An 11792-nucleotide genomic window follows, 5' to 3' on the forward strand; every position below is an offset into this window, starting at 1 on the left:
CTAGGAAAGCTTTTGGGACTTTTGAAAAACGGGCCCCTGCTTCCAAGAGTTGGTTCTTTGTACAATGTTTGGTGTTAATGGAACTCAGTTTCTCATTTTGTTGTTTTAAAAAACCTCATCTCATCCCACTGTTTCTTCCATTCGAAAATTGCGGCCATTCCAAAATTGCTGCGTTAATCAATCGCACACTCAGAGGTAATTTGAAAAGGAATTTTTGGTCTTTTTATCTTTCAGAACCTGGTGTACCCGCATCCTGCAAGCGACCACTGGATATCGGTGTAATCATTGACCGGTCCGGCTCAATCGGGGCAGCAAACTTCGGGAAGGCCAAAAACTTCGTCATTTCTCTTGTACATAAGCTCCCAATCTCCTCGCACGGAACTCGCCTGGGTATCATTCCCTACAACTCCAGAGCTCAAGTGAGCGTCAGGTTTTCCGACGTACAGCACCAGACGCCAGATGCGATGGCGAGGCTCATAAGAGGAATTCCATACACTTCTGGCAATACGCGCACTGATGTAGCTATTGAACTGGCCAATAGTCAGCTGTTCAGCAGCTCGGGAGGAGACCGCACGGATAAAGACAACGTGCTAATTGTCATGACGGATGGGAAGACCAACCACGGCAGCAAACCCTATAAAACGGTACTGGCTCCGTTAAAGGTGAGTTTGAAACGAGCTTCATAGACCTTAAGCTAGCTGGCTTAGTTGGTTGAATATCGGACTTTTGTGCGGGAGGTCCCGGGATCAAAACTCCGCCCGGACCAACACTCGGGATCTTAAAATAACTGAGGGGAAAGTGCCGTCTTTGTAATGATATCTGCAAATGGTTGGACTCTCCAGTCTTCTCGGATAAGGACGATAAACCGTAGACGCCGTCTCACAATCCTTTAATGTCCATAACCATGTGGGGCGTAAAAGAACCCACACACTAGTTGCATAGACATGAGGCATGGAGTTCCCGGTGTTGTGACCTATCTTTTGTAATAGTCTTTTCTCTGTTACGCTCATGCACTGGCCCTGTGGAGGTCGCCCTGTGTAAGGGACTCTGTGCCCTGTTGTTGACTCTCCATGGGCGTTGTCCCTTAATGTATAAATGAATATAGTCACTGGACGTGAACCTCCTCTGTGGATCTGTGGATACGATGTCCCTGTATGCGTTAATAATCTGTCGTTGTATTTTTGCGGGAGGGCCGGTTTGGTGTCACGAGAAGAACCATTGAGGCGCCTTAATCTGAAATAGGATAAAGGAGGAATGTGGTTTGTTTCAGGCAGTTCTTTGCACGTGCTCAAATGTCTTCATTTAATGCGAAAGGAGGTTCCATATTTCTGAAAAATCCGCATCGATTTTTATACAGCTTGGTAATTACACATATACCAATCAACTACGTTTTTTTGTTCGAATAGAGAATAAAAAAAAGCCCATATTTGCTTGGCATTGCCGAAGTAGTTCATTCAATGGGAACCCTAAAATTTGGTTTTATCAGACGTGATGATAAAGATACCGTATTAAGCTTCAAAGAAAAATTTGCGAGCTCAGTGACGTTTCGAGAGTTAGCCCTTCACAGGAGAGAACAGTGGAATCTTTTTAATTATTTTATTTTTTGCCTCGTTAGTACAACGCTATCGTTTTCTAAACACTCAGCCAAGAATAAAGTACTGAATATTGAAAGTGCGTTGCACAATGAGCTACCTCTGAAAATTTGAACGCGATATATCAGATAATCTCTGATCAATGATGCTTTGAAAATTTGAGTTTTTCACGAAGAATGTATCGTATCATAAACGCTTTTGCCACAGAAGTATTCGTCAGTTGTAATGGCTAATAACTGGCTCGTTATCAAAGCTAAAGGGCTTCAAAATGGAGGTTTATCTTAGTTTAACAAGTTCTTTTTAGAGTTATCTTAAATGCAAGGACCATCTTAATACACACTCAACTGTCTTCGTGATGAGATAGTTCTGTGATTCTATAGGGCCTCGGAATTTTTTGGTTAAGAACTTTACTTCTGGATTACGGTTTTGATCAAAGTCTTGTTTTTGTTCTTGTTTTTGTTTTTGTTTTTGTTTTTTGATCTATGGCAGGTTAAAGGTGTGAGACTAATAGCGGTTGGTGTGGGATCACGTGTGGACGATGCTGAATTGGTAGAGATCGCTGATGGCAAACGCGAGAACGTAGTTCATGTGGACAAATTTGACGAACTGGTTGGAAACGAAAACAACGTGTTGTATGCGTCGTGTGAACCAGGTAAAAAATCACAGGAATTTGAAAAAGGAAGGTTATTTGGACGGGAGAAAATGAGCCGATGCGTGCGACCATGCAAATCGTTGCGTTAGAATTGATGAGAAGGGTTACGTGTTCACAAACGTTTGCCGTAAGGAACTGAAATCGCCACAGAGATATCTGTTAGAATGGAATTTTAAGTGTCATCTTTCTTCCCGTATAGTCCGCTTGAGCATTAGCCCTAGCAATGGAAACTAGGCCCCACAAGGACAGAAAAACTCTAAAAGAGGTTGGAAATTGTTGATCCACCACCTCCGGATTTGATTACAATAATTGCTTCACCAACAAAGCTACCAAGTCAGACGGAAGACAGCCGTGGATATTCGAATTGTTATTTCACTGCCATGAACATGCACATGTAACGACAAGGGTATACGTTTTTGCAAACGTTGGTCCTGTAGCACTTATATTTGTATGGTGTATTGGTATTCCCATGTAAGGATCCATCTTGCCGCAGTTGTTCAAAGGTCAGATAACTTTATCCAGTGGATAAGTCACTTTATCATATGGCAAGCAATTCTCAGGCTAATCGGAGCAGTCTTATTGGCTGGTTTTCGGTCGGGATTTTACCGTACGGACTATTACCAAGGAAACGGTCCGTCTTCGTATTTTTCCTTTCTCTCGGGAAATTCAAGTTGAGCGAAACACAAAAAGTTTTAAAAAGCGGAATTTATTTTTTTCATTACAACAGTACAATTATAGCAAGCGAAATTTAGTTTTACATGTAAAAGGTTACCGTTCAAAGTGGGCTGATGGAAGACGAAGTTTATGAGCATTCACCAAGCGGAGAAGTGTATGCGATCGCGCAAAGAAACGACACCATATAATAAACAACTTACTAACCTCAATTGCTTGGGACATTGGCCCTCGATCGTTTTTGTTTGTTATAATGTACTCCTTCTCATTAGGACATCCGTGCCGGCGCGTGTTCACACCGGCTTTTGCACAAGAGCGATGATTTCACTGATTCTAATACGAAATCCCGCAACAGCGTCAACGACGTACGAACAACCATTTTACTTGACCTCTCGGTGGACTGGAACGGGTAGCGCATGCGTAAATTTCGTCAATCCATTCACGCATGTATTTAATCAACGTCAAGTGCGCCTTCATGTAAACACGATATAAAATCATGTAGTCATCTCGGTATGGTACTCGCTCCGGGACGAGTTTTTTCAGGTAAACAGCCCCTTACTTGCAAATTTCCATTGGCGTGAAATAACATTTCGAATACCCACGACTTGCTCCTGTCTGATCTTGTAGGTCGGTGTTTTTCTCTTGTACCCTTCTTTCAAGTGAGGAGATGAATGTTTATATGCGCCACATTAATCTTTCAAAGTATATCGTTTATCTTTAAGAAGTTACTTATAATATCTCAAATCATTTTTAGAGCATTTTCCCTCATATGTACAAGGCATTTGTTTGTGTAATTCTTGTCAATTGTCAAGTTCTGTTTATTTTGTTTTGAGAGCCAGCAAATGTTGTTGTGGTGTAAGTGGGCCGCCTAGACTAATATCGGTGCTTACTGTATCCTACCATGGTCTTGTTTGTACACAATTTGTTTGTCTATAAAGTGAATTGTGGTGTGGGCTCATTTTCGGCTTGGGCCATTTTCAGGCGTCTGACACTCCGATGGACTTCATGGGAATAACGATAGCTAACATAGATATCTCTTGTGTTTACAATGCAATGCAATCGCCTTTTTGCACATAATTTGTTCCAAGTCAATCATGGCTAATTCAAGTGACTGCCGCCTTTGGCTCAGTTGGTTGAGTATTGGGCCATTACATGTACCAGACGTCATAGGGTCAAGACACCCTGTCCGGACCAACACTCAGGGTATTTAAATAATCGAGGCGAAAGTGCTACCTTTGTAATGACATCTGCAAATGGTTAGACTCTCGTGTCTTCTTGGATAAGGACGATAAACCGTAGGCCCCGTCTGACAACTCTTCAATGTTCATATAACCCTGTTGGACGTAAAAGAACCCACACACTATTCGCAAAGATGTAGAGCATGTAGTTCCCGGTGTTGTGGTCTGTCTTCTGTGGTGTATCATGGTTGGGAGGCTAAATGCTCGGAGATACTAGCTACACCAAGCTACTCTAAAATCCGAGGGTACTGTAGAGATATGATGATGAAGAAATCCTTTGTGGGGGCGAACCGCGAGTTTGTCAAATCATTTGAAATTCCAATGTTGTCCATTTGCCCCCACAAAGGACTGTAGCTATCCAGTAATCACAAGGAACTTACCATAAGCGAAATAGGCTAGCTATCATCCTCACTCAGATCAAAAATCTTTCTCAGACTCTCCCACCCCACCCTGTACACAAGCCATGGATGTTGGTGTTATCATGGATCGTTCAGGGTCTGTCGGCTCCGTCAATTTCAAGAAGTCAAGGACCTTCGTCCGTACCCTGGTACACAGATTCCAAATTTCATCCCGGGGGACTCGCGTTGGAATTATTGCTTACAATGCGCAGGCGCAGTGTGTGGTCAGATTTGCAGATGTCAACTCTCAGACTCCATCTGCAATGACCAGCATCATCAACAGGTATCAGTCTTTCTAGGGTACTAGTTACCTCTGAAATTTTGCATATTGTTAGGTTATGGTTTGGAACGCTCTCTCCTTTTAATCTAACTCTGTAGTTTACTAAAAAAAAATACTATAGACGAAAGAGAGAAATGGTCCCCGCACTTATCAGGGCCCGGTTGTTCAAAAGCCGATTAACGCTAATCCCAGGTTAAAATTTAACCAAGGAGTTAATTTCTCTATTTCTAAATGCTGTTGAAGACTGATATTCGGCAAAACTTTACATTAGAAGAAGTCAATCTTATACAACAAAAATAAGCAAAAGAAACTTTCACCAAAAAGTTGAAAACATGAAACAAAAGTTAATCCGCTTTCGAACTACCGGGCCCTGGACAATTTAAGGAACTGAATGAAGGGGTAGTTTCTAAAGAAACTGTGGTGCTGCGTCGGTGGGGAAGTAGTATACAAAAATTTGGTTTATCAAAGGAGTTGATAATATCAATTGGCGAATTCGATTCGCTCTGACGAAGGGCTAACGCTCGAAACGTCAGCTTTTAGAATCTCTGTACGGTGGCCAATTTACATTATCAACTCCGTTGATAAACCAAAAATTTAAGGAACTGCCCGGCTCTTTTAGACACCGGAAAAATTCTTGTGTCTCCAACGGGATTGCATTGCACCGGCATCGCGGAGGACATCGATAAGGGAAAAAATGACGGCGTTTCGAAGTCATCTTGACTTCGCAATTCATTTTCAGGTTATTCAAATAACGGTCGTTTCAAATTGAAATTTCACATGACGTCACGACCGCCATGTTGGTGCCCCTAAACAAAGAAAAGGCGGCCATGTTGGTGCCCCGACCAAATCCTCCGGGAATTTAACTCTATTATTATGCAAACGCTTCCTTTTGTTTTCGTTGAAAAACATGGCTGTTGATGACGTGAGTGAAAACCAGCAATTCAGGAATAAAAAAAAATAAAAATAAGCCGCGGTTTACTCTGGCCACGGCGTACATAATACGCGAAAGGAACTATTTATACGAGTATAAACTCCCAGGCCAGGATAAGCCGCGGCTTGAGAAAGCCGTGAAGGTAGGCCAGAGTAAGCCGCGGCTTGATTTCTCTCGTATAAACGGCCCTAATATGTCTGGCGTTTTGAAGCAACAAGGATAATAAAGATACGTTTAAAATAGCATTTTTGCAGGTGTTTGATAATGTTAATGTGAACCTCCGTAAAAACGAATTATATATTTAACTTCGATTCCATGTATTCCCATTACGGAATATGGTCAATCGAACGCACCCTAAGCGTTTTTGTTGTACCATATATCGTCTACATACTCGTCGTCTCCATCAACAAATTAGGGACCTTTACATAAGCAAGGAGGACGGTGACGACCACGAGAACGTTGCCTAAAAATATTATTTCCGTTATTGTAATAATTGTGCGATTATTCCAAGTCGATGGGCATGGAAAGTGTTTGTCCACATTCCAGAAATAGAATTGGTGAGAACGGAGTGGATGTTTCTAGAGAAAATTGAAAATTCATTGTCAGGTGCTTGTATCCTCCACACAAATTTGGTGATTTTACGTCATTGTCAGGACGAGAACTGCAAAGAAATGTACCAAAATGCGAGAAGCACGTGCAGGGCGTGCACAGCTATTGTTTTTGCTCATGAAACCTGTTGTTTCGTGGCGTTTTCGTAGCCGTCTTCGTCGTCCTTGTTTATGGTCGCTATTGAAGAACACAGAAAGTGCGCCCGTTGGACTGAGCACATGTAAAGGAGTGCCACAGGGTCGAAAATCCAGAGCTACCAAGTACGTTCTCCGTTCCGAAGGGATGACAAGGCAAAGTGGAGTGTTTGATTAATGAAATGTTATTCATTCGTAAGAGGAAACCAAAATTGAACACTCAATCAGACTAAATTCGTGCGAACGACACAAACACTCGACAGTGACTCAGTTTCAATATCCTTTTTCTGCCGTTATTTGAATGACTTCAAAATGAAGTCAATATGACTTCGACACGTCGTCTTAAATCGCTAATCTTTGTTACCAACCGTAATTTATTGAATAGAAAACGCACGAGACAAGTGCAAATATTCTGCAATATAATTATACATTTAGTTATTTTGTGCTGTTGCGTGTCATGCAAATAGTGTCACACTTTACCGAAGAAACGTTTTTCTTTCCTTAAATTATCCGTTGGCACAACAAAATGATGATCAGATATGCGACATTTATCGTATAGAGCATCTTACTGTCATGCAATCCTACACATATTTGTTCTGCTTTGGGAGCACTCGTCTCCCACCAATTTGGCCTGGGTTCGATTCCCAGATTCGGCGCCACATGTGGGATGAATTTGTTGCTTCTGTTCTCTGCTCCTCCGAAAGATTTAATCTCCGAGTACTCCGGTTTTCCCTTCTCCTCAAAAACCAACCTACGATTTGTTATGTGTTGATTTGCTTTCTGTACCTCAGTGTCCCCCAATTTGTGCGCTAGTGAAAACACAGTTGACACTTAAATGAATTTCATTATTATAATTTTTTTTCACTTGATTGTCAGGATATCTTACACTGGGGGTGGAACCCGTACGGATATTGCTCTCCAGATGGCTAACTCTGGCCTCTTTAGCTCTTCGGGGGGTGATCGCGGAGATAAACGAAACGTGCTTGTTGTTATCACAGACGGAAAAACAAATCGAGGCAGTAAGCCTTACAGCTCTGTCCTTGCACCGCTTATCGTAAGTACTTCACCGTCATCAATCTTGTGTAGTTATTTCGTTGCGTTTTTCAGTGTTACGTCTGAACGCCCAATGATTAGCTCGCTCAGTTCGTACTGCGCCAGACCATTGTCGCTGCGGGAGAACGAGGGTTCTCATCTCGGCCAGACAAAGGAGTGAACTTCGTATTGGCATCTGCCAGCACGACTAAACATGTACTCTTAATTTCATTTTCTCGGACATCTTCCTTTTTCTTTTCATTTTCTCATTTTAATATGAAATCAGTTCTACTTTCCACTTTTTGAAACATCGTGTGGTGTGAGATCCATCCTGTACTTTATGCCGCAGTTTTCTTTCATCAGGGAATCAAAATATTCTTTTGACCTCTTGCTATTTTTGGCAGGACAAAGAGTTGCATGAAACGTTTCTCAGTGTAACACTTGTTGATAAACTTGGCTCACAACTTGAGAGCTTTTGATGCAAGAAAAAAATATAGGCGAAACTGACTCGTGTAACCGTGACGAACTACAGCTGCCTCACACTTATTAGGGAATTTAAGCAAAGAAGACGGCTACGGCAATGAAAACGTCACTCCAAAAAATAACTTATTAATACAGGGAAATTTTTGCGCGGTTCAAAACTAATATGCGGAGAAAGCAGAACATAGCAAGTGCACTTGGGTAACCATGCATTTTTCAGAGATAATTAAGCTTCAATTTGGAAAAGAACTCCATCCACTGGATGATTGCTTTGTACTTTAAAGCTTTTTACAAATATTGTTAATTAAATATCTTCTCAAAATGCGTGGTTACCCCCAATTTTCCTGTTGGATTTCAATAACACTTGTTAAGATCTGCTTGTCCCGCATGTCTAGTAAACCGCGCAAAATACCTTTGAATTAGTAGGCACCGTCCTTAAATTCCCTCTTAGGTGGCTTGAGGAAACGGCGACGGCTACGGCAACAAAAACGCCACAAAACAATGATATCATTAGTCAAAAGAGCATAAATAATCGTGGCGCACGTGCAGCACGGATTTTAGCGTCGATTTTAGCACGTATTTTTTGTGGTATTATGCATAACGACGACGTGAAATCACCAAATTTGAGGTTATGACGACAACGTGAGCATGCAACAGAGAATCTTTCATTCTTTTGTTTTCACTATGAAACAGCTCGTACCAATTTATTTTTAGGATACTTCGCCCAAATTGTAGGACGTGGACGAGATGGAATAATTTCGAAAGATTTATGATAGAGCGAAGTTATGTTTTGAGGTGAAGTTTTTTGTCGACGTCGCCATCGTAAATCTTCAGGTCCCCGTTAGCATATAGAGGCAAAACTTAAAATACATGGAAACGCGAAAGTGTTTTAGTAGGCCGTTTCCGAGTTCATGTCTGTCTCCTCTTCAAAGCGAGTCTAAGTGCGACGTTTTTGTGATGGTAATTGGTTAATTTTCATAAGAAAAACTTCGCACTTAGACTCGCTTTGAAGAGGAGGCAGCTACGAACTAGCCCATTTAAAAGGAAGACCTTAGACAGCAATGACCAGTACAGGTTGCTGACCAGCGGTTTTCGTTAAAACAATGGTTTGCTGGGGGTGCTCAGTCTCGCGGGCTCAGAAAACCTGGTTGTGGTCATTGTTATTTAAGGTTTTTCTATTTAAAACCGATAAAAATGTTAACTCTAAAATATCGATGGACTAAAGTAACAATGGAAAGGTGTAGGAATGAAACAAAATGAAATAAAATAGTCGTAAAGTTAAGATATGAAATACTAAGTCGTATCTTATTAGATGATCTAGAAAGCTTAAAGTGCTTAATCGAATTCTGCAGTTGGTATGAATGTCTTTCATGAATAATCTTCACTAGCTCTTATATCTGGTGTTACCTTTGTCATCGCTTTCTTCCAGGCCAAAAAGGTAAAGATGATTGCCGTAGGTGTTGGCTCGGGTATAGACTACAGCGAACTTCGAGAGATTGCAAACAACAAACCAGCCAATGTCATTCACGTCGACAAGTTTGAGGACCTTTTCGTGAGACTGAATAACGTGATGCGAGCTTCATGTGAACCAGAATGAACACGTAAGTTTTGCTTTCAAATTTACTTCTTTTTTTTTTTCAATTTTGATACAGATAAAGTTGAATCATTTTTTCTCCCATTTCTCTATGGTAGTGCATTTTCGCTGCACAGAAATGTTGACAATTTAATATTGAGTGGACGTCAATCTATTGGTGGTTTGCGACCAAAACGGTTTGCCATGTTCCTCATGTCAGATTTCTGTGCCAAATACAAATGAAAAGAAAATGTTTTGTAACGAAAACGTGAGATAACAAATCAGAGATTTTAAGGTCCATTAAGTTTGATACTTAAAGTACGCGGAACCTACATCTGCTAAATTTAAATTACACCAGATATACATTTAGGTTCTTTTTTCTTTTTCACTTTCTTGAGGCATTATTATATCATACTTTGACAAGGAGAGCATTTTCTTTGTTCCCTCTATGATGAATTCCCTGTTCCTATTGTACCCATCTTTCAATAGGATTCATTTACAGTAACTTGTGAGGCAGTTTCGTAGACTGTGTGAAAGAGAGGCTGCGGTGGCCTTGCCTAAGGGAATCTTTGGCCTTGTTTTCACAAGCGGTTTTTCAGTTCGCTTAGTGAAAGACAATCGAAAATTCCTCGAAAACAGTGTGTTTCCCAACCCGCTTAAAGTTAAGCGAGTCGGAAAATTTCACTAGAATTCTCATTAAATTTAAGCCAGCAAACCATCTAGCTTAAGCGAGTTGGCAATTACTTTCGGCCAATGAGGATTCGCTTGCCGCTCAAATCGGAAATACAACAGGCGTGCTATTTTTATTATTGTATTGGCACGTGCTTTCTCCTCGTTTAATCTTACCCGTGAAAACACGTATCATTTTCAAGTCGCTTAACGAAGTCTGCAAACAAATCACTTTCAGGAATGTTAAGCGAGACAACGGCTGTCGTGAAACACGGCCTTTGTTTTTCAAATCCTGCCTCATTAGTTTCAAGTTGAGTTGAGTTCAAGTCATTTGTATTTGAGTTCAAGTTAAACATTAGCGTAATCCCTTGAGCCTCAGAACAGCCTGATAGATATAAGCAAAGCACAGAGGTGTGAATCAAAACGAGGTCACCTCCAGCCTCGCTGCCATCCAGACGCCAGGTCAGTTGGCACACATCTGAACGTGATTTGTTGTAGAAAATGGCATGCGGGGTTTAAGAACCATCATGCATCAAGCTGTCTATTTCCCCGGAGGCAGTGCCCTCATGACGGTCTTTCTAATCAATTCGCTCTCCCCGTCTCTAACAGATCACATGGATAAAAGGAAGAGTTGCCTGAACAGGAAGCTGCCGACATAAACCAAGAGTTGCGTAGATATTGTAGTTTCAATAAAACTTATTTGAAGGCAAAATCTCGTTTTATGTCTTGTGCCTCTCTTTGTTCATCTTCGTTTGCGCAGCTCGCCAAAAGTCGTGAGCCTTTTTTTTTTGTCATTTAATCTGCGTATGATCGTTGACATTTTAATCAAATTATTCAAAGCTTATCAATCCTTCCCTAACCCTTTCCTTTTGCTATGTTCCTTTCCCCTTTGTTTGTTTAGGTAATGATAAATCACATAATTTTTCTCATCCAATTTGGAATAAATAAGCCCTCGAATTTTTTTTTCAAAGATAAGCAAATTTGACAAACATGACGAGTGCTTATTTCCAAATTGCACGAGAAAATCATGTGATTACTCATTGATATTCGAGAGGAAATTTCTAGGTGACAATGGTTGCGGTGGCATTAGGGAGTTAACACTGGTGTTAAAACAAGTTCTTTTGTTCAGTGTTCCCCTAGGGATTCAAAACACCAAGAGAAGTGTCAACACTAGTTGTAAAGTTTGTTTCTCTCGAGTGTGACCGCAACCAAATTGAATGTCGTAATTGAGCAGAAGAACGCACGCGTATTACGCAATCATGTGAAAATTCGCATTTGATTGGCGAGGCGTGCTTTGATCATTGACCAATCAGAATGCTTGGTTTGTTACCGATTTTCTGCACTGCTTTACCTGAAAACTGGATTTCTCTTTAACCAATCAGAACTGGATAAATTTTCATTCAGGAAGGGGGAAACGGCGATGGGTGTTCCAAGAAATGTGACGAGTATTGTAGCCTACCAAAAATATTAAGATGCTGGTTAACTTTTGACAAGGAGTTGAGATTTCGGTTAATTCTACAGGGGCATAAACG

The 11792-nt window shown here is 41.0% G+C and overlaps 1 protein-coding gene across 1 annotated transcript in view; it reads left to right on the top strand.

Annotated features, from left to right (window-relative positions):
* The window catches only part of LOC137970653 (uncharacterized), a 72656-nt gene extending 61688 nt beyond the window's left edge, over positions 1-10968 (top strand). Inside the window, exons 41-46 of the mRNA XM_068817178.1 lie at positions 235-662; positions 2082-2244; positions 4589-4835; positions 7383-7560; positions 9448-9619; positions 10870-10968. Coding sequence (XP_068673279.1) covers positions 235-662; positions 2082-2244; positions 4589-4835; positions 7383-7560; positions 9448-9615 — 1184 coding nt within the window. The 3' untranslated portion in view covers positions 9616-9619; positions 10870-10968. The remainder of the gene's footprint in view (positions 1-234; positions 663-2081; positions 2245-4588; positions 4836-7382; positions 7561-9447; positions 9620-10869) is intronic.
* Positions 10969-11792: the final 824 nt, after the last annotated feature.

This window comes from Montipora foliosa, chromosome 9, assembly GCF_036669935.1.
Source record: "Montipora foliosa isolate CH-2021 chromosome 9, ASM3666993v2, whole genome shotgun sequence".
NCBI lineage: Eukaryota > Metazoa > Cnidaria > Anthozoa > Scleractinia > Acroporidae > Montipora > Montipora foliosa.